This window comes from Accipiter gentilis, chromosome 23 (genome assembly GCF_929443795.1).
Source record: "Accipiter gentilis chromosome 23, bAccGen1.1, whole genome shotgun sequence".
In the NCBI taxonomy this organism is placed as follows: Eukaryota; Metazoa; Chordata; class Aves; order Accipitriformes; family Accipitridae; genus Astur; species Astur gentilis.
Window position 1 is genome coordinate 20612829 of NC_064902.1, and position 23862 is coordinate 20636690.

At 39.8% G+C, this 23862-nt stretch overlaps 1 protein-coding gene across 2 annotated transcripts in view; it reads right to left on the bottom strand.

Moving 5' to 3' along the window:
* Positions 1-3037: 3037 nt before the first annotated feature.
* The window catches only part of PDZRN3 (PDZ domain containing ring finger 3), a 146839-nt gene continuing 126014 nt past the window's right edge, over positions 3038-23862 (bottom strand). For both annotated transcript variants that reach the window (XM_049826967.1, XM_049826969.1), the window contains 7 exons: positions 19827-20080; positions 17249-17336; positions 9453-9551; positions 8493-8555; positions 7521-7622; positions 6351-6467; positions 3038-5437 (listed from right to left, as the gene is read on the bottom strand). In XM_049826967.1, coding sequence (XP_049682924.1) covers positions 3887-5437; positions 6351-6467; positions 7521-7622; positions 8493-8555; positions 9453-9551; positions 17249-17336; positions 19827-20080 — 2274 coding nt within the window. In that variant the 3' untranslated portion in view covers positions 3038-3886. The remainder of the gene's footprint in view (positions 5438-6350; positions 6468-7520; positions 7623-8492; positions 8556-9452; positions 9552-17248; positions 17337-19826; positions 20081-23862) is intronic.

The following is a 23862-nucleotide window of genomic DNA, read 5'->3' on the forward strand; positions in this document are numbered from 1 at the left end:
TTGGTTCAGGGCTTTCCCATTTCAGTGCACATCTAAACTGGGTGATTCCATGCTGATTTAAACCCTATTTGCAAATAAGTATTTTACATTTTTATAGATCTTACGTCTGGGAGACATCCTGCAATTTAGGGAAAATGACCCCAGGTTGACACAGAGCCTGTTTTCATTGCAAAGAATCAGGCCAAATTCTGCACCAACCTGTATCCAGGGAGTCCCATTGACATCTTTGGTTTGCCGAAGGGGCATGTGTTGGCAAAGGATGGGGACTGAGGTGTTGGTCTGTCACCGCGTCGTACTGCTACCACGGCAAAAGCGGAGACGGGGTGTCGGGCAGTAGCGACGAACAACGGCTGTGTGAGAGCCTGCGGGGAGCTGCGCACACAGGCTTTGTAAGAGGCTCTGGTAAAAGCTCGCAGGCTGCTTGGCAATTGCTTGTCCCCCCTTGGTGTATTTATGATCTCCCTGCGTACGTACTATTCCGGGATCAGTTATCACCCAAGCCTGAGATTCTCCTCTGCCACTTCACTGAGTGTAAAGGGAAAAGGAGGAAGATGGAAATGAACATTTATACTTTCAGGTGAGCAATGCTCCCTTTAGCTCCTTCCAGCTTTAAATGAACTTCAAAAAACGCTTGGAATGAGCCTCCCCAAGGGAAGAAGCACATCTCCCGGTGCTGATCCCTGCAGGAGTCTGAGTAACTGGGGTTGAAGTTGAGTGTCCAGCCAGGGTCGACCCGCCACACCGAGTCAGCATCATGCTGTGGGACAGGACCCTGCGCTCAGGCTGTGAGGATGGCTCTCTGGCTCTGCAGGGATTGTGCCGCAGCTGGTGGAGAGCGTTGGGTTTCAGGTAAAGCCTGTAGTAAGACAGGAGATGCAATCTCCACTGTTGCATGGAGATTTCTTGCATCGGATGTCCTGTAGGCAACTAGAACAACAATTTCAGTTGTTATCTTTTAAGCACTTGGGGTATGTACTATAATGCAATTGTTAAAAAAGCTGTTGGATGAAATATTTCCTCTTAGGCATCAAAGGCTGCAGCATCAAAGGCTGCTTTCTAGTCTGATTCATTTCACTGTAATGAGGTCAGGTTTGGACTAACATTATGGTAATTTCCAATGTTTCCTTGCAAGCAATAAAAAGACCCCAAATCTCCCTTTTCAACATCGCATTAAGTATTTTGATAAGGCAATGAAAAAGGGTGTGTGTGAAGATAACTGAGAAAGGAAAAGGAAAATCTGCAGTTTGTAAAGCTTTTGCCCGGATTTCCAGGATAACTGATGGATTCTGTGAACTGATGCTAGTTAATAAATCATAATACTAAAGGGGACAGGTGATTTTTAACTGACCAAAATAACAACAAATATTTAGTGAGGAAAAAACTCAGAGGGCTGAGAAGAATCTTGGCCAATAATTTTATTTCAACATCTTAAAGAATGTAAATTTTATACTGTTGATGCTTTGGTGTAATTTCTACACACCACACTTGAATTCCCAATATGTTTCTGCTGTTACACACGTGCATACAATGCTCAGCATTTATGTAATTGATGCCTAAAGGAACCATTACCTGTGAAGTTATTCCAAATGAGCCTATTTTTATGAGGAACACCTTGATGATAATTCTTCCTCATTAGAGCATATCAAATCTTACTCTAGTATTTCCATGTAGACTAAAGATGCTTTAACTGCCTTTTCATGCCTGGTTTAAGGATCATGATTCCACACTAATCATAGCTGTGCCTGTGCATCTGAACTTCTGAACTTTAGGAGAGGCAGTAGTTTGCTACGGCTCCCACACCTGTAATTGGGATGAACAGAACATGAACTCAGACTAAAGCAGATTTGGGACAGAGATAGCAAGCGTCTTAGGTTGAAGGCAGTGTGTTGTGAAAATCGTGTATTTTTCCTACTGTACCACTTGTGATGAGAATGGCTGGTTAGTATGCCAGGTGAAATCCTGGCCCTAACAAAGTCAATAGTAAATCTTTCATAGACTACTGTTGGACTAGTACTTTATCCCAATGGAAAATATTGTTTTAAGATAAATTTACAGAGGCTTATTGACATGAGTGCCAGATTTCAAGGGGCAGTGACAATTTACATGGGCTGAAGATGTATTTTTGGGTATGTAAAAGAGTTTACTGTGGAAATATGGTAAACATATATTCAATGCTAATTCAGTGCTAGTCCACAAAGGGAGTGGGGAAAAAAACCCCCAAACAAATCTGTTGTTTGCTTCTTGATAATAGACAAAATAGGCACTGAGAAGCTGTTAATCTCTTCCCTTCCAACATTTCACTTCTGTCATTACGGTTATAATTTTTGCTCTGTGTAGTTACAACAGAAGAGTCTAGAACAAAAACATAGAAGGGTTTGGGATCAAGTTTTCTTGTGGGGGCAAGGGAAAGGAGAGAGAGGATGGGGAATCAAGGAGATATTCATAATAAGTCTACGTTACTTAATCCATCAGAATATTCCAATTTATATCTCCATTCTTAATTAGAAATAGAAAACAAGAAAAGGAGTATGATACCTTGTTGACATTTAGGTTTTGTCTTTTTTCACCATCTCTTTTAATTTATATATTTATTTGCTTTAATTTATATATGTTTTAATTTATGTATTGTCTGTTTTTAATGCAAACCCACACTGAAGTTTGTAGGCGGGTTTTATATACTACCAAGAAGCCACAAAATAAAGCAAAATAGGAGAGTAGTAGTCCTATTTTGTTCTCACTTACAGGTCATCTTAAATGCCTGGTGAGTTGAAGATATGCATTGCTTAATTCTACTCTTGATATTCCTTGTACTTCTCTCTTGCCTCTTCCCTCCATCTCTCCTTCCCTCAAGAAAACCTCAATCCAAATTCCCCCCAAAGTCAGGATACAGATTATTCTGTTAGGTTTGATTCTGTTAGGCTGTGCAGGCATTTCTGCAGCACACGAGCTACCCTCGAGGAAAGAATACTCTACGTGGTGAAACCAGAAGGGAGTCAAAGAATTTAAAATAGTTTGAAATATAAAACAATAATTTATTTGACTTCATTTTACTTGTTAACGTTTGTAGCTAATGAAGATTTCATGAAACTGCTTTTATGATTCAATACATTCAAATCTATAAAGCAAACAGTTACTACCATGGGCTTTTCAAATTCCACAAACTGTATTATATAAACAAATTAGCTGTACATGCACATTTTTTCAATAGGTTGCAACATTTGCAAACATGCTTTAAAATCCTTTAAAGCTGCAGTATAGTGTACTTTGCTTCAGGCTTTTCAGATGAAACCTATATACTTTCTTCAGAAACCTTAAAAAGAAAAATGTTTAAATGTTGAGCATAACTCTAAAAACTGCTGTTTGATAAATGTTAAATATTACAAGAGAATGACTCTAATTCTGAGTTTAAACCTTGAGCTAAATATTGATAAACAGCACTCTGTGTAGAAGTGAACAACAGCAAAATAATATCACAAAGTATGGTTTCACAAAAAATACGTATGTGCAGTTGCTCTTGTGGGTTTTCTGCGGTTTTTTTAGGTAAAGAAAAGCATGGGTACCTTTTAATATGAATATAGTTTAAGCAAATTACCTGTGTAAGTATGGTTAATACATTTCTGATATTTAAACACTTCATGTAAAAGGTAACAAGTAAAAAAGTACAATCAGTATTGCAAAAAGCACTGCTAATATTGCCTTTGAAGGAGACGGGCAAGTTTCCTCTCCACTTTATAATGGAGATCCTGGCACCCACAGTTGTAGAGTTCAGTATTTGAACTATAAACTCGATGACTGTATCTTATATACAAAAATCTTGCCACATTGAACGAGGCATTGATTTCTACCCCAATGGTAGTGGTTTATGTACATAACTTAGCAATGGCGATTATACAGTAGTCACTGACAGGAAGGAATTGTACACCCGTGTGCCATCTGGTGACTTTGTTCCATGGGTTAGCAGTTCTTGGATTGTCATCCAATTGTCAAATATTTTTTTATTTCTCTTCTTCATCATTTTTTTGTGGCTCAGTTCAATGATATTCATCTCTTTCTTTTCTTCTGCACCTTGCTGTTCCTTTAAGCAATCCAACCTGCTCTGCATCATAAACTCACGCCTCCTCCTCTGCTCCTTTGCTTTCACTAAATGCTGCTTCCGTTCTTCCTTGCTCCAGTAACGGCCCATCTTCATTTCACTTATGGCATCATCGTCGGTAGTCATACCACTGCGCTCCTCCTTAATCTTTATGGCACGTTCTCTCAGCAGCCTGTCCCTGACTGGCCTCTTTGTAATGTAGCGGGTCCCATCGCTTCTGACCTTGACTTTCCACTCCATCCTTGGTTCACTCTGGCTTGAATTAAAGTCTTTGCACATACTCACCAGACTCATTTGGCTCTGTGCATACTCCACTGCTGATTTCTGTTGGATCAGCTGCATGTAGCTCTGGTAGTGTTGTGCGTGAGCAGGAATATGAGCGTGCTTATATGGAGAGTGATGGTACGGGGAGACATAGGAGCCAGAAGGTTTTTGACCGTGAGTAGGGCTTTTGCTTCCATCACTGGCTTTTCTCTCCTTGCTTTCCAGCTGCTTGCCAAGGTCTGGATCTTTAGCAGAGGCATGGCATTTACCAGTGCTGGATTCATGACTTTCTGAGCTAGCAAATAAATTCTTTTGGGAGACATTATATGCCACTGCCCCCTCATTACCTTGACAGTTAATGCCTTCTGCAGTTCTGCGCAGCGAATTGTCAGGGGAAATCTCCAGTGTGAGTGGTGTGCTTCGGCAGCTTTCCCCTGTGTTATATGCACTCGAGCTATCCTTGTCAGACTTCTCGGGGAGCTCCGTAATGTCTGAGAGCTCGTGCCTGCGAACATCAATGCTCGTGTTATAGTTGCGGAACCCGCTGTTATGTAGCATCCAGGGCTCCCGGTACTGATCTTTCAGCTGCTGCATTTTATGAGCTCTCACAATATTCAGGCACTCTAGCTCGATATTGCGCAGCTCCTCATTCAGCATCTCCAGCTCTCTGTCAACACTTTCTTGGTCGCTTTTGCTCATATCCAGCGTGCTGTTGTGATAATACAGACTGTAAGGGTTGGCAGACTTCACCTGGCACTTCAGTTCCAGCAGTTCCCGGAATCGCTCGCATTCATCTACGGGGATGCCAAGGAAGTCGACGTCTGTGCAGTCAGCCGAGATGAACGACTCGTTGCTGAACTGCATATCACCACTTCCTAGGGTGTCATGACTGTAAGTCAGCTTCTTCTGGCTCCCTAAAGTGTTGGAGGAGGTGGTGTGATCATCTGCGTTGTTTTCCTGCTCGGAGCTCTCATCGTTGCGAGTGCTGTCGTCTGTGCGCCCCACACCACTGTCCTTCTCGTGCTGGTTAGATAAAATAGTGGCTGTATCTGTGGTACCTCCATCCTCCTCATGCTTCTTCTAACAGCAAAAATGAAAAGACAGAAATAGAAAATTATTGCAAGGACATGAAATGTTTCAGGGTGTTTATTTTTTTAATAGTTTTCTTAATCTCTCAATCTGTCACTTGTTACCCTTTCTGCATCTTTGTCTTTTACTTGTATGGAAAGAATATTACTAAGAACTCATAGAAATGGTGACCAAAACCACAGCCTGCTGTGGATGTCCTCAGAAGAACCTGAGGTCTGCTTTTCAGTTACAGGTAACAGTGGTAGAAGTCATATTTTCAAAATGCTTCTTCTCCCACTTAGGTGCACAGAAGTATCCAGTTCTACTGTGGTGCCAAAGTGAGAATATGCCTCCAAAAAATGTGGATGCCACAGAGGATGTAGAGTTTTAGAAAACTCTAGACAAAAATCTATTCATAAACTCGTATGATTGCATTAACTATGGCAGAACAATGGGGAAATATAGGACCAAATCTGTGGCGCTGCATAAACTTTGCTACGTAAAACCTTTTTCTTTGCCTTTCTTCCCATATATAGACCTTATTTCAGACTTTGCTTGAGTTCCCCAGTTGGATTTTAAGGTTTTGGGAGGGAGGCTGTTTTCACTATGTGCATGCATATCAAATAGGAAATTTTTAAGTTAGCTCTCTGCCTGCTATATCTACCATACACCTAGCTTGTACTTCTCTCAGTGACTACAGCCAGAACGGTGGATTTCTTAGAACTGTGGTCATGTTGTCGTAAGAGGCAAAGTAAACATTTTGGTTCCTAAGATAAAGTTTGTGGATAGTCATATCTTGACTTTACAGAAAGTCCTTTTGCCTTGATCCTCATTCAAGACACTAAGTGTATTCAGTCAAGCTCAATATTGGAATATTGAGTGCAATGTGAAGTTTTGACACCATTGCACAACAGAACGGCAGTACCTGCTGAAGCATGCTGGCAGTAAATTGCATTGCCTGGTGGTGCTGTTCCTCTAACATGTCCATGTGCAAGTCATCCAGAAAATCATTTCTGTCATCATCCATCCATCCTTCATCCAGCTATGTGAAAAGGGAGGAAAAACCAAACCAAATGTTGTCAAAAGAATGAAGACTGACATAAATTATGTTCCTTCTTCGTGCAAAATGATTGGGAAATCTTAGGAGATTCCTTCATGTGACAGTGCTGCTGTGTTCTGGGAAGAAGCACACATCTCCTTGTGCGAAGTGCGGGTATTGACTATACTACTTCCCCCCACAGCTGCCTCCATCTCCAGCAGCATGGTTTTATCTTCAGCAGCCCTTTATATATGAAACAAACCCAGGCTTTTCATCCATGGAAATCATTCTAAGAGTTGGGGCTGTTTTGGTTTGTGCGCGACTTGATTAGGATGTAGAAAAATACTCCAGAGCCCAAAGCCTGAACACACCACTTGCAAGGCAGCATCAAGGGCCAGAGGGAAAAATGCTTGCTAGGGATCTGTAAGACTTTTTTACTCCCAGCTTCAGTTATCCCCAAGGGAAGGATCAGAAATGTCTAGGCTAACAGGATAGTCACGAGCCTGACCCTGTGTCTCCAGGTGCATTGGCAAGGGCTGCTCTCGCAGCAGGAGGAGCAGAAACAGATCAAACAATAGTGCTCACGGCCGTTTGTTCAACATGTTTGTTGTGCTAATCCCTGCTCTACAAAGGGATCTGGTTCAACCTTTTATTACAGCTGAGGATGCTTTTTGACAGTATTTAACTACGTTAAGAGATGGTGTATAAAGGGCTAAATAATAGGTGTTTTAATGAATGAAAAATCAATCGGTATAGGAATTAGAGTTCAGTATGTTCTTCAAAGCTATGGCTTGAAACCATCCATAATACCTTGCACTGATGTTTGTAATTGCATTGCAGAAGATATAAATCACCAAACGTCTTATAAATTGAACTTTAATATAAAAAAAAATATAAGTACCACGACTGCCGAATTCCATTATTTCAGACCATATACCTGTCCAGTCAAACTGTATTATACGGTTTTAGGTAGGTTAAAATTCTTCAGAACTGTGTTCTACAAAACAGCAACTCTTTTAATTAAGACTCAAGAGGTGTTTATTGTTGCTACAGTACCTGAATTTCTGGTCTTGCAACAAGTAAGGAGATATTCTTGCTCTCTTCACTGGTGAGAAGTGCCACAGCTTCTTCTCGGTTCTGTACCTCTATGCCATTGATCTTCAAAGAAAAGAGCAACAGAAAGAAATCCTTTCATAGGGATACTTAAATGCTGCTGAGAGGAGCTCTACAGAACTGCATGGCTGGCGCAGCACAGGCCAGGCACAGTCCCTGTTTTCATCTCCAGCCATGTTGTTCAGATAAGTGTTGGGCAAGTGTGTTGGTTTGGACACGTGGAACTGTTCCACGCCTCTGCGTGTGATGTGCAGAGCCTTGCTACGAGGACAGAAACTGGAGAAGGAGAGTTGGGCAGGAGCCGAATCATAACATCAGGTCTGGTGGGTGGAAAGGAAGAGGAACACCCTTGTGTGGGACAGGTGAGGGTGTGGATGCTGCTCCCAGACACTGAATGGGGTGTGGAACTCTACTCGTGTTAGCGTCTGTGGAGAAGACAGACCACTTCTCACAAAGCCCCTATGGTGTAGAATTGTTGCACTTGAAAGACAACTCGTTCTGGCACACAGCAGTGGGTGTTCAGCCTGCTGAACGAGTACTAACATCCCTGTGAGTAAATAGGGCAGCCTGGAGAGGTTCTGCAATGGGGAATAATTACTTGGGCCAAAATAGAGGGTTTCTGTGGTAGAAGGAAGACTTAAAAATGGAAGCGTATCAGAATATGTGCTGGAAACAGATGAAATCTGCTGACAAAACGCTTAGCCTGCAGGGTAGGGCCAACATAGGGCTTTACCTGGACAGGACTATCAAAATCTGACTGAGATATGGCAGAAGAAAGGGAAATATCTTCAGAAAGTTAAGAGGAAGCATATGAATACCAGTCTGAAGAGAATGCTTTGTACAAATTATACTGAAATAAAGACATTGCAGCAGATTATAGTGTGTTAGCAGACTTTAAACCATTTACACATGTACCTGAATAATGCGATCGCCTTCTCGGAGTCGACCGTCTTTTGCAGCAATACTGTTGGGATCAATCTACAAAACAAGAGAACTGTGAGTGCTTTGGAGGTTTGAGAGCTCAGTAGTTACTTCCCCTAGCAAGCCCAGTATTGGTAATATAACTGATACTGTAAGTCAGTGCGTCTGTCATTGCTGCTATATCTGTGGTTGTTATGTCTTGCTTAACAATTACAGGACTTTTCCTTGCTTATGTCAGACAAAGTGAAATGCAAATTAAAATGATCAAGTCAAACCCAAAACATTTCTTCCTGAGATGTGTCTTCAGAGAATGTAGGTTTATCATGTTTGTATGATACTGAGTTACTTCATAATTTAACATTTTGCTTTACAACACAGTGCTCTGATTAGAACCAGTTTTTGCATACAGAACAGTTTCGATTATGTCTTAAGTGATGCATTTAAATGGAAGATTTTAGATTTAGTTACAAGTTTCTTTCCTCAAACTGCTGCTACTAATTTGAAATGGATCTGTATGATAAAAAGATTATGTATAAAATGCTACTTATTTCATGAAAGGTGGCAAAGAGAAGCAAATGGGCCCCAAATCTTTGTAAATAAAAATGTCTGTGGGTGGATTTTTTTTTTTTCCCATTTATATTGTTTCTGGAATAACTGAGAACAAAAATTTAAGGGGGGATATATTAAAAATACTTTGAAACTGTCATCTGAAATTGAATGCTGAGACTGTGTTAGAGGAAAAATGAACACTAAATGTTAATATAACAAAGTTTGACTTCAGTGGATGCAGGATTTCACTCAGTTTGGAGAAGAGGAAAAATAATTAGATTTCTTCCAATTACTGCATTCTGGCTGTTTTTCGAACATGGTACAAACAGAAGACGCATGTCTTAAATGCCCAACACTGCTGTTTAAAAGACAAATTGTATCTTACGGAAATCAGCTCAATCTTACCTCACTCACATAAATACCCATGTCATCTTCATCATCCGTTCTGTAACACACAGTAAGGCCAAGCTTGTCCTGGCTGTTCACTCTATGTAAATCTACTTCCTGAGTTTAAAAAAAACCAAACAACAAAACAACCAAAAAAACCCCAAAGAACAGAAAAAAAAGAAAAAGGAAAAGAAAATACATTCTTAGTGAGACACATGACTGATGGAAGCAATTTTTCAAATACAATGAAAATATTTTGCTTAAGTGATATAGTGGATCTCTTTTCACTTGTAGATGAGGTTAACTTACTGAGCAAAACGTGATTATATGCAGACAATCAATACCTGGGGCATTTTTGACCCTTCAATCAATATGAAGTCATTTTGAAAACAGACCTTTTATTGATCTTAAAGAAGAAAAATTGCCTATATTTCATGTAGTGGTAAGACTTCAAATGCTAAAATACTTATAAAGTATGATTTTGATATTTGCCACAGCTGATATATATTTCCTTATAAGCAGGGAAATTTTCTGGCTTTTCAGAGAAAAATATAATACTCTATTACATTAACTTGTGTAATTTTCATGAAATGATGTAATAAATTTCTCAAAAGTGTGACTGAAGATCAATATATTGTCAGCAAAGCATTTGGTATCGGCAATAGAAATATAATAAGCACTTCAATATCTTGCAAGGGTTTGGTTTCAGCAGGTCATGGTTTATATCATTCTAGTGCTCTTTGGTGGTCTTGTTAGTATAGGAGACATTTAAGCCATCTTAAAAATATATGTTTTTCCTCTGTTGTTTTTCCACGTAGACCTCACCTGGGTTACTTTTGTCCTACATTTGCTGCTGCTCTGTGACACTGGTTGCTATAAAGGGTTGTAAACCCCACGGAGATGCCCACAAGCTGTGGGATGCCCCTGGCTGGTGCACAGTCAGCGTGACCATCCACGTAGCATCTTTCAGCTCTGTCTTCTTGCTTCTGAGGGGCATCCCGGGACCCTAAGGACCCTGGGGAGCCTAACGTGCTTAACCAGCTTATTGCGACTGCTCTGTCAGTCCTGAGGATGCTGCTATAGGGGGGAAGGATATTTCTTCACAGGTAGAGGTGTAATAGCAGCTGCAGTTGTGGTTTTTTACTTCCCTTAGAAGAGTGCTTGGCAGCGAGCGAGGCTCTGAAAGGTCCCGCTCCTCTGCAGATAACTCCAGGCAGGATGGAGGAGGCAGCTGTGGGGCTCGAGCCCTGTTGCTGCAAAGGGAAAGAGTGGGACCAGGCAGAGCGGGCAAAGGGACACAGGCTGAGAAAGAAGGCATGGCCCGTGCAGGATCCAAGGGCTGTCCCAGCCCAAGGGCAGACCCTGAACCACGTGCTTCCGCTTGGACCTGTCTGTTCCAGGGGAAAAGTCCTGATAACACGACTCATTATTTCTGAATGTCTCTCTGTTTTGACCTGCGCTGTGCCATTTGTAAGGGGCAAGACAATAAAACAAAAGTGATATGAATAATTTATTGGCATGTCTAGATGACAGCTGCCAAGATCAGCAATCTCGTGTTATTTACTTGTCAACATGTGTAATTTCATTTTTTTTTTTTTATAAGAAACGTAGTTGTAAATGTCAGTGACATTTCAGATGGTATTTAAATGGCTTCAATCAATAGTATCCATGGTGAACTGCTGCTCTCTTTCTCCCTCTTTTGTTACTTACAGGTTTGAATACAATGCTTTAATAGTGGGTTTTTTGTCCTTCAGATTTCTAAAGCTTTGGGGGCTTTCTAGAGAGGAGATGGAAATTCTTCAGAAGAAAAGATGAGACAAAGTAGATTCGATTCTGATCTCAGTTGATCCTTGGGAATGCCACCACAGTCAATGTGTTTATTCTGCATTTAATCATGGTGCAAACTAGGGACGAGGAGGGAATTTGTGAATTGGGCCTAATGCAGGCCTAGAATGATTCCCATATTTCCTGCATACTTTAACAAAAAGATTTCATGTCTTCAGGAAAGTTTTTATATAGTTTAATGATTTGAAAATATGGCAATGAAAGAGTAGCAAGAAACCAGTGCTGTAGCTCTTTCTACTGTTTGTCATACTGGCTGTGAAAATTATATATATCATGTTAAAAAGAACCCCATAAAAACAAACAAAAAGCCATGGTGACTTTGGCCATTATTTAACTAGACTCTATGTAACCATAAGCACTTGCCAGCACCTTTTGGAGTGGAAGGCGAGGAGAGAGCAAACTATTAGTTTGATTCTTACCTGCCACGTGTTTTGAATAACAATAGGTGTTTTTCCAACAATGTACAACTGTAAAGGGTATTATTATAATTAAAAAATAAATATGGTTTTATTTCTAAAATGCACTATCCAAGACATCACCTGTGATATACTGGAAGGTAATAAATCATCTAGTAAAGTAAAGAACATATATTTTAAAAGGAAAACAGATATATATTGTTTAAAAACACTCACAAATAAAGCAGCTAAAAGCTAAAGCAAACAAAAAATGTTTAGAGCAGGTGTTTAGAATCTGAATTTTTATGAGTAATTAGTTGACAGACTTACTCTTGGGTACAATCCCCCTAGTCCTTGCTAGGAACAGAGTAAGTGGGTTTGATGCTACCCAAATATGATAATTTTGTGAACTTAAAGATAGGAACAGCTGCTTTCTGTAGGTCTTTGCATCAGTGAGGTTTTAATATAATCATAAAGGTTTGAAATATTTGAGAGATAAAAGTGTGCAATTCCAGTTGGAGTTGAAAAATCAACACCAGAATCTTCAAAGCAAAGCTTATTTTCCATTCAGAGTCGAGTCTGTGTAATGAACAGATACATAAAAGGGGAAAATAGAAAACTGGCACCTGCAAGTACAGGTATTATGGTAGCTTTTTTAATTGTACCAGGAAATAATTAAACTCTAGGAATTAATATGGGCCTGGAGAACTTCGGAGGTGCGAGTTCACGTGTTTGCAATGCCACAGGACTTGCCATTTCTTATTCCTCTGTCTCCAGCATTGCACTCCTGGACAGCCCAGGGGCCTGATCCTGTGAGCCTGCAGTGTTCTGCGCTCCTGCTGCAAGAGAGGAGCTGCTGCATGCACAGCAGCAGCTGGACTGCTTCCAGAGAGCCTGCTAAACACGTGCTCTTTCAGATTAGTACTGTACAGTCTTGAGATGAAAGTATATTTGGTGCTCAACTGGGGCTCAGATACTATTGTAAGGAGCTCTGTATAAAATAATATGAAATGTATCGGCCACCTACATTGCAGAAGGGAGATGCTTAAGTATTCAACACCTGGTCTAGATCTGCAGAAATTAGTTAGCAGACAATGGTGGTATCCACAAAGTAGGATAACATTGGGGCTGCGTTAGCACAATAAACGTAAAAATTTCATATATGATATAACTTTTACACACACAGATAATTAAAATCTGCTGCTTTAGATCAGGTAAAAGTGGCATTTTGAGACATGTTCAAGAGAAGCATTTGTATGCTATTTCAAAATAGAGTCTGCACAAGAGAACTGTCTGAAAGATCATCGCCTCTGTATCAAATGTAGAGCCAAAGAGGGCTCAAAGAGCTAGCTGCTGAAATCCATACGGCATTTGTAGCAAGACAAGAAGAAATGAACACGTACTATGACATTATACCTGCAACCGCTCATAATAATGAATTAGGAGTAAGTGATAATAGTAAATTAACCTCTATAAGCTCAGAAGATCCTTCATTTGCAAGAGATTATTGAATTATAGTACTGCTGATTTAAAGTTATGACCTGCCTGCAAATTTATAAAAATCAAAGTCCTTTCTCTAACAAGCCAGAAATGAGCAGTAGAAATCTGAAATGAGAGGACAACGATGGGTAATAAAAGTTCAAACGTTCACAAAGCATTATCCAAAGCTTGCATGATAAGTACTCTGTCCTTTTGTCTCTCTCTGTCAAAAGTGGTTGGATATTTTTTTTTGTGCTGGCTTCTGACATACCTGACCAGCAGGGCACACTTTTTTGCCATTCCATTAACAGGTTTCACCCAGAAAAGAATGTCAGGGAAATAAATATGAAGAACTATTGCCTTTTATAGTGCTTGAGGCCTTCTCACTACATTTTGGCAACTGACCCTGGTACAGCAGGAGGAAAACTGTTGTTCTTGCTGTCTTGAAGCTACAGGAAGTGATCTTTATATTTGCCTTGTCACATAAATGTGGCTTTCAATATCAGTAAAAAGCAAAAACCCCATTCCTCCACTTTTCAGAGAAGAAAATTTTATAAAACAGGTTTTCTTTCCAAAAGAAGAAACAAAAATCTGTTCTTGTGCCAGCCCAGCTCTATGATGGTAATTCTCTGATGGACCATAAAGACTGGTCTTGCTTAAGTCACCAGTGGTGCTGGGGAAGGCTGGAGAAAAGTGCTTTCCACCCTGATGAAAAGAGATTTAGGATGCCTAAGTAAGGTAACTTGAAGGATGCCCAGGCTCTTTGCCAAGCAGATGGCCAATGGTCCATGATTAAGAGCTTTCCCATGCAGTAAGAGGTGTTAAGGCCAGGTTGAAGTCCTCTAGAGAGCTAAGGGAGGACAACCTTTCAGTATTAGCTCGACAGCAAGTTGAAATATTTTACCACTTCTGGCTTTGTTCCAAATACAGAACATAGAAATATTTGTCTTACAAAGTACAGTTGTGAAGCCGAAGGAAGGTACTGCTTTTTAAACCTTTACATATTTGATCACTGCCTGGGCAGGACTGCTAGGGCTGAAGTCCTTTGTGTTCAGAGGCATAGTAATGCCTTGAGAAGCTCCTGATCAGTGCGACTCCCCACAGAGCGGGAGTTTTCATTGAGAAGAGGTATATTCACATAAAAGATGCTTTCAAATGCTTTACAGCCAGGATGGAATAAAAATTGCAGAGTGCCTGTGATGGAGCCTATGGATTCCCATGTTCAAATAGTTACCTCTCACCTCCTTCCCTCCCTTGCAAATAGATTATTGGAGAAGTAAAAGAAAATATTCAACCAAAGTAGCAAAGTACAGTAAAGGGGAGAGCTTGAAACCCTCTTTACTCAGCTTTTATTTATGGTTTCCTAGAAGCAGTGAAGTATTAATTTCAAATTTTGAAGCATGGATTTTGGTGCTTAGTGTTACTTTTTCGCTGAACAGATGTTGTGGTTTCGTGCCGGGAACACTGTGGGAGCTGTGCACTGGGAGGGCAAAAAGCTATTTGAATGAATCTGTTGTCCCTCTACAGTCTTTTGATGTGAAGACTTCACTTCTGTCTAAGATAGAGTGAGAGTATCAGAAGGGAGATTTCTTAGCAGTCAGTGAACATTTCATGTGGTTTTTCATCTCCAAGCTTTACTTAGTCTCAACTAGCCTTTCAGCTGAGTTCCTCTACTCAGAAAGAAAACAAGACCTGCATACAAGTTGCATATAGGAAAGGGTAAGGACATAAAATCAAATAGGAGAGAACAAGCCCCCTTTTTGATGTAGAATGTTCTCCTTTGTAATGGGAGAAAATTAACACACTGAGAAAGCCCTCACTTGGGCTGTGTGTCTGACAGCTGGACAGACTTGTTTGAATAAACATATTAACGCATAATGCTGCTGGGGAATCCTGGAGTGACATTATTCTTCCTTTATGAGCCTGAAATGACTTCTGGCTGGGCCTCTGTGAAGAATGAATGTAATTTTAATTTATAATAAAATAGTAGTTCAGGATTTAGTCCCTCTTTCCTTGTGGCATGTGAACTTCAAAAGAAAAGAAATGGTATTTATTTATTTTTGTAGTAGGGAATATATGGCAGTTACCTCTGAGTCATCAATTTTAAGATAAATGTTGAGAGAAAAAACTGAGAACACAATTTTGGCGTCTCGGCAATACTGCCAGCATAAATTCCTTCCTATGGATATTTACATTAGAAGCTTGCTGTGAACTTGGGTATTTCACTGTTTTTGTCTTGTTTACTTGTTACAAATCACTAATCAGTCAGTTATAAACCATAAAAGTTTAGATGAGGAGCTTCTGATTTAAATTCAAAGCACATTTTATGGACATGGAAACATAGAAGGCTGACTTGATGGCTTTCTTACTTTAGACATTCCTGCTGCAGTCAATGAAACAGTGCCTTTGTGGTCTTTTAAAACATATCTATCAAAAGGCAAACAAAAAAGCAACTAGCCAGTTGAGTCCCTGTTAGCACTTTGACCTTACCATTGATCATAGTCTCTACAATTTGAACAAGCATCTTTAGTGGTTTTTAAGAAATACTATTAGGCTACAGAGACTTTTCTAATGTTCATCTCCCTGTGTTACTGAGCTGATCACCTTTTGCCATCAAGTACTATATCAATGTCAAAATTATTAATGTTGTGGTTTAAGGCATATTAACGTCTGGCTACTGAAGTGCATGTGTTTAAACTGTTTTCAGCTCAACTGGTTGACCTTCTAATGGAAGCAATATAATTTATCCACAATGTTAGATTTCCTAAAAGATAGATTTTGAAGAGACACTGGCAGCAAATACTAATTTGTTCTACATTTTCCCTTAAGACTGAAATCTATATTGCATTTGTTTTTATTTAAGGAAAAAAAAAAAAAAAAGGCACTTTTTTGAAAAGTAAGGCCTTGAAGTCTGCTAAACAGCATTTGTTTTACTGGCACTTTGATTTTATCCTGACTTTGATTTGCATTTGTATACAGAGATGAATTACTACCAGATCTGCAGAATCTGAGAACAGCTTGCAAACTTTTTATGGGGTTTTAGTCCTTGATCCTGCAAACACTTTTATAGAAGGGAACAACTTCGTGCTCATAGAATGACTGAACTCTGCTCCCATTGAAGCTGTTGATAAATCTACCACTGATCTAAATAGAGCTACAGACAGGTCAGCATTGCTTGCTTTGACAAATAAGCGTTAGCAGGACCAGGATCTAAGAAATAGAAGTGCAAGCAAGCTAAGAGTAAACTATTCACTTACTGATAATCTTGAATGGATTAGCTGGGTCAGATGTTGCTGGCAGTATTTAGAAGTATTTTTTACTTTGCTGCTATTTATTACAAACAATTAAAAACACTTCAGTGGGTCAGTATTGGTGCTTAAGTGTCCTGCAGAACTAAGGCCCAGAATTTCTATGCTGTACACTGAATTGTTGGGAGCAGATTATTAAAATTAAGAATGAGAAAACTGAAGATGAACTTCTGATGGGATATACAAGTATTAAAGCCGCAAGTGATTTTTAAAGATTTGGCAGGAAAATGGACTTGCATACCTTCATGACTGGTTCAACTTTTATTATCTATAATTTCATATGTATACATGTGTAACTTTTCAGTAATGAAAGGGGAGGAACGACTTAGTATAGTGGCAAATCTATTCTGGTCTTGTAAACTTAAAATACTTCTAAATTATATGATCAAGAACATCTGTTTCTCAGCTGGGGAGTATTTAAGGGAAACTCATACATTTTTACTGTGACTATGTGGAACAGGTCCTGCCACTCAGCAAACTTGCAAAGTGTTTCAGATTTTCAGAAAGTCTAAATCAGGATGGTTATACAGAATTTAATTAATGGAATCAATGACTTCATTATTTATGTTAATTTCTTAGCTGAAGATCTGGCTCATCAGCCCATGGCACACAGTTAAATATATTTCTAAAGGTATCAGTAAGGTTTGCAACCTGCAAAGTAACTAATGAGCAATGTTATTACAAACACCTGCTTTGAAATGTCTTATCACTTTATATACAATATAAAGACAGTGACATACACACGTTAAACTGTCAGTAAATGAAATAGTTACTAAAGACTAAGCACCTCTAATTCCAACTCATCTCGGTCCATTTCTTGATGAATTCCTCCCATGTAGTCATTTGGGTCATAGTATTCATGCACTGATGGATGGCTGGAAAAGAAAAAAAGGTATGTTTTAGGACAGCACTCAGTACTCTAGTTAGCATATTAATCCATTCCAAGCTTACAGCAAGTTATTGTGAACACGATGGACTAAAAACCACACCAAGAAGTTGCATGTGGTTGATCATACACACTGTACCATTTATGCCAATAAATGTATTAAACAAAAATTACAGGTATTATAAGAGGAGCCTAAAACATTTGGCACCTGATGATGAATGAGAGAAGAGTTTTAGCATTTATTAATGATTCTTCTCCAAATGCAAGGCTGACTTGGAGAAAAAATATACAGAGAGAATAGCAGCAAAGTAGGGGTACCCCTTCCCCTAAGGGAACAGCTAAGTGGGCAGATATTTGCCAGGGTTCAAGATGAGAGGGAATACTAGATTATTTACTTGTGGGCTTAGGTTATTTGCACACATGAAAGTAAAATCATTCTTGCCTAGCTGCTTGGTGTTTTTACTTTGCCACCACAAATACTTTGTATTATAAAAATAATTTGCCACCCAACTATTTGGATCAACAGCATTCTGTTGATTGATTTGAATGCAGTAGGCTGTGCATAATAATTTACATACTATTTAAATATGCACCACTCTTCATATTGCCATTCGCTATTGGCATGATGCTTTTTACAACTCGAGCTCTCTGACAGTTTCACTGTCTGTACTTTGGAAGTTGTAAGCAGTGTATTGCTTGTGATCGCTTTTTTCTATGCCGGAATTTTTTTTCTGCAATGAAAGTAAACTCCCTTTCATTCTCTGTTAACTAGATACATGTTTCTTTGTAAGTGTGAGGCTATTTATGTAACAGCATCTGCTAATTGGCTGAGATACCCAAGTTGTTATACATAGGCTAGATTAATTTGAATGGGATTTGGAGAAGGTACAGGAAGCATTAGGAAAAAAAAAAAAGACGGTTTGCTTGCACATGCTGGGTGACAGCATACTTGAATAGCTAACTGCCTGTATATGTGGGGATAGGCGTGAGGCAGGTTATGTGGTTAAGACCAACATCTACAACTCAGAGTAAGGTCACCGAATATGCTAGCAGTTGGAATCTATGCCTAACGATTAAGGGGGGATACAAAGTTACTTGATAGGACTGAGCTGGTGTTATGCAGGCATGTTGCAACCTAAATGTTTCATCATTAATTAATCTCTGCTATTTTCCTAATGTAATTGGTTCTGTAGTTGGAAAATTGCAGGTAGCGAAAGCCCTTGCAAACGTGTTCGGGGGTATGCAGTATAGCTGCTCTAAGAGTAAGTGTGTCCTCTCCACTGTGCTCTAAGCCCTGCTGCTTGTTCACTGCGAACAAGCTCAAAGCTATAGCCTTTTGTCAAACGTTTCCGCTAAAACATGCAGCTGTGCTTGAATTTTCAATAGGCTGGGAATAGGTAGCCATGCAGTAATATCCACTGGAACTATCTTTCAAGTGATCAGCGCTGAGAGTCATGAAAGGAACAGACATTGCACACAGAAGCCCAGTTCCTGGCTGAATGCGTGAATGTTAACAGGCCGTGAAAGTCGCTTAGGAGAGCAGTACAGGGTCAGTGCCTGTTTGTAGTTAAACCCTATTTCCTAGGACCACTGACAGGGATGTCTGCAGAGGCGAGCTGGGGTATGTTTGCGTGCCGATCAACGTTCACAGCTCCGGCTGTCTGTGGGTTCCCCTTCGAGAGCTGTACTGCACAGCCAGGACGTGTGCACACTAGCACTGTCTCTCACGGTGTACAGGATCATCTCAAAACGAGGTATTGCTGTGGATTGACCAGATCACGGTCTCTCATGCACAGCAACTGGGACATTCAGAATCCTTTCTATTGCTTTTTCCCTTGTAGAGATGCATGGCAAGATGACAGGCAATTTGCATGGGCTCCTTGGGGAGCTGTTTTCCTCTTGAACAGCGTGTGAGGGTGTGGGGTGTGTGTGCCAGGAGATAATTGTCATTTTTATTTGTAAGTACAAAAGCATCAAACTACCATTAACAATAATTAAAATTTGATTCTAAAACATCCATGACAGCACTAGTAAGTAATTTTAGTTCTAGAAAATAATTTATTTGAGTAACATGGCTGCAGGGTTATAATAAAGTAATTAATACACTGGAACAGAATGTAGCAGCTCTTAGCATTACACAATTTATGGCAGCCATAAAAAACAAAGTTAAAACATAAGCAACGCAAAGAGGCAGTGAGAGGTATTACAAGAAGCAATAACTTTATCTATCAAATGCCAGCAAAAAATGAGCTTTTACGAGGCCATGTTGTGACTCAGTGGCATTACTCATGTGAGTAATGGCTTACTAATGTGTAGAAAAAATGAAAACGTTTTGAGTTATGGCTCCATGGTGTATGAATCCTGACTACTTCTGGAAGTACATGTTCACCAGCAAGTAAAGGTGAGTTTGTGAACTACTTCTAACATGTCACGTTAAGGAACGAAAGGATTTTCAAGGGCTTCGCAAACTGTTACTTACTCTTCAGGTAGAAGGTATGGGTCTAGCACAGAGACGGGTGGAGTAGGTGAGCCCATCTTGCTTAGAGCCATGATGTGTTCAAAAGTGATATCTGTCTGTGTGCCCACATCCACCAGCTGAGAGTCGTGAGAAGGAGTGAAGACCTTGGTGCGTGGGGTTCTTCTCAGGACCTGCACCACAATGGGCTCCTTGGCTGTTTTGAATGCTTCTACTGCCTGCTCGTGTGTTGCTTTAGATAAATCCTTCCCATTGACCTGTGGGAGGAAAGCAAGCAAAGCAATGAGAGAAACAGTCAAAGTGGAGGATATCTTTGTTAGTTTTGGCTCTTAATTTAGGTCTCGGCTTCCATCTAAAGGTATACACAGCAAGCACTAGGAACTCTTTATGCAATGTTACGCATCTCTCATTTTCTCCTTTCACTACAGTAACTTTACAAATCCTATGCTTTGCTTTTTATTTTGACAGTTAGATTTTACTGGGCTCACTCTTTGAGCTAAAGTACAAACCAGCATCTCATTTGTTTCTTGCAGGTTAGAATCCCTCAGCCCTTGTTCAAACGGAACAAGTTATTGATTCTCCTGTAATTTTTCTAGGTTTTTTTTGTTGTTTGTTCTTTAATCTTTTAATGTTTTTGCTCAACACAACTACTGGGACAAGATCTGAAATTACAAAACCATGTATTTGTGTCTGACAAACAATTTTTTCAGATGTAACATGGTGGTAGTACCCAGTCACTGTAATAAAAAACTGCATTTTAGGGATGGGTATGGACATCATACTGGGATAGTGAATAGAAATTATAAGGAAAAAACAGTCACAGGCTTTTTTTCAAAGTAACTTTTTGTCTGTGTAGCTTGGCCATTTCCCATCCCCAGATCTCGCTACCTTTGTCTCCTGGTTGAGTGAATACTTATACATAACACCTTTACTAAACATGACTGAGAGACCCCACTGAGAACTACCAGTACCAGACATGCCAGGCCATGGAAAGTGGGGGTCTGAGAAGAGAATCTGAACACAGATCCGTCCTCTCTCAAAGGAGTGAAGCTTCTGTTCACAGCAGCAAAACCAGAATGAGGCATTCACTTCTATAGAGTTTCAAATCTTTGGCAAGCAGAGGTGTCCTTCCTGATCCAGAGAGGTCTTGAGCACGAGCACTTCAACCCACTGTGGCTTTGCATTTCACTCATGCTTAGCTTCCTTCCTCACATGGTTTCTAATGAATTCTTCCCTAAGTATCTAAGTCTACCCAGGGGCTGTGGAAGAGATGAGGTCATATTTGTCAGAATTTTTATAAAGCTGCAAAACCATAGTTCTCAATTCGAGTTTTGGTTCGTGAGAAATTTTAATGTTTCTGTGTGTCTCTGACTGCATGGTTTGTAAGGTTTGTTATTTTAAGGGAGCTGAACACAATGAACAGTTTGGAATGAACTGAAAAAAAGGGAACTGTGGTGAAAAGACTGAATGTGTGCCCACTTCCTGCTGTTTCCAGCCTAACATGGAGATTTCTTTTGAAATTTGGCCTGTTTGTTGAGACATCTGCAAATCCAAAAGCTCTATGGGCTCATATTCAAAAAACTGTATTACAGAAATAGTGGGAACTACTGGGAACTCCACTAAGTTTTTATCCTCTTTTAACCTGCAAACTGTTGGCATTTTAATACAGTTGAAAAGAAACCGTTGAAGAGAAGCTGCCCAGAGCAATTTGTTTCTGAAAGCTCTGGAGTGAAATTATGATCCTAAAGCATCAGGGTATCGTATAATTATTACCATGTTCTTTGGACTGGGGCAAGTGTTGGCTGACATGTAGAGCTAAACTGCAATTTGAGATCTGAAGATGCTACTAGCACTGGCAGTGAGGGCCCCTATCATGAGTCCTTCTTGGCAAGGAGCATACTTCGTTGATGTATTTTCTTTATGAAGGATGTCTTATATTGTACTCCTTCTAGTCAGCTATTCACTTGATAAACTGCATTACTGTATATGTAAGCAGAGGTGTGAGTTGCACAGTGGAAACTGTTGCCTTCTGCATGGAAGTGCATGGTAGAGTAGCCTATTTTTTCCAAGGCATAAAAATAATGAATTGCCTTAATTGGACATAGACGCAATAGTGTCCAGCCTCAGGTATTAGCGGTGACCGCTACTTTGTCATTTAATCATTTTTGTACATGTCTGAAGTGTACACTAATGTGGTGACTCTGCCACATTAGCTTCTTGAATATGATTGAAAAGTCTAAAATGTAAGTCTAGACTCTGCTATCTTTATTTGTATCAGATTGCACTTAGTTCATACTGTGCTATGCCAGGTTTAGTCCCATTAAAGTAAGTGGGGCAACTGAAGGAGTAACATTACTCAGCACAGTAACTGAATTTAGCCCATACTTACTGCATTGCCCACAGCAAAAAGCTGGGTGACAATAAAGAGGGTTAACTCAAGTGCAGAATAGATTGAAAAGGCTAAATTCCTGCTGAATTACCTTGTGCACATAACACTCTTTACGCTGTCATCTTTGGTTTATCTTAAGAGAGGTGATGACACCAGTATTTTTTTGTTAAGCCAGCTGAGAATGGAAGGTGTTAGCATTACATTTACATTACACAAACACTTGTATCGAACACAATTGCTCACAGTAATGCATAGCATGTAAAGTTTGGCCTGGTCAAATTAAATATCATTAACTCGCCCAATTGAGCAGATTACTTTAAAACAATTTGTACAGCTGTAAAATTAAGTTCAGTGTAATGTTTTCTCTGGAAAAAGGAAATGCTGATTATGGTTCGAGTTTTATTATTTGCTGCAAATTAAATGTTGCACATTTTACTGTGTGCATCCTAATTTCTTTTTTTTTTCTTTTTTTTTTTTTTTTTGGTACAACTAAATCCAACAAGCAGTCAAAAGAAAAGAATCTAAATTGCAGCAATTGTAGTGTTTTTCAGAAATGTGCTCAGAATAACTTTTGAGCAGGAAACTTTTTATGTGAGCTGCTTTCTACATCTTTATGCTAAAGACTGGTAAAATCATGCAAAGGATAGCTTTCTAGTTTATTCCCCAATATTGTAATGAACTTGGATTGCAGACAGTTTAGTACAGGCCTGCATTTTAGTTTAGGTTCCTTAGGACACTTTGTTTCTGCAAATCTGTGGACCGGCATCCTCTTTGTGCTTTCATATGTAATTGTTTTATAAATAATCACAACTTCAAAGTCAGGTTGATGTCATGCAGAGAACAGGTGGTAGTTGGACTGTATCATAAATTGTTACCACAGGGATTATTTCCAAGTAGTATCCTGACTACATTTTCTGCAGGCTGATAATGCAGTGAAAAGGAGAAGCGCTGCATAGTCACGCAGAAGGATGTGACGCCAGATCTTGGAATTAGGGAGAAGAGGCAGCTAAATTTTAATCTAAAACATCTCCTCCTGCAAAGGGGACCTTGTGTAGAAAAGGTTTGTGACTTTCTGGCATTTGGCTTTTTGGTTGAGACAGCATTTCATAGGCGTGCCTGCTGCTGCCGCCGAGTTCCCTCTCGGGCAGCAGAACTGATACACGGGGGTTTTCACAAATGCCCATTCACCAGTGGCTTAACTGTAGATACTGGCCAGTGAATGAGACTATTGAGGAGCATGTGCTCATCCTGTCCTGCTTCACCGGCTACAAGGATAGCCCCAGTGGAGGGGCTGGAGAAAACCTGGGGCCAGGGGTGTTAAAAGTGCTGTAAGTAATGGCATCAGGGCTGCTCTGCTAGAACCTTTCATCTTGTAGTGCTGGCTCCAAGTCAGAATTGAGCATGTCACTGGGTATTTGTATTCAACAACCTCCGCTTGGGCATTTCAGAATACTAGGACTCTGCAGAGCATGGTAAATAAATAACTCTAAAAGGGGATTTATATTTGATGTATATACAGTTTTATATCACGGGTTTGATAAGATGGCAATGATTATAGTAAAATGAAAGCATAACTCACTGTATTGTTGTTGTTATGGTTTTTTTAGTATTTCCCATCCCAGCACATCAATAATATAATTTTCCATTGAA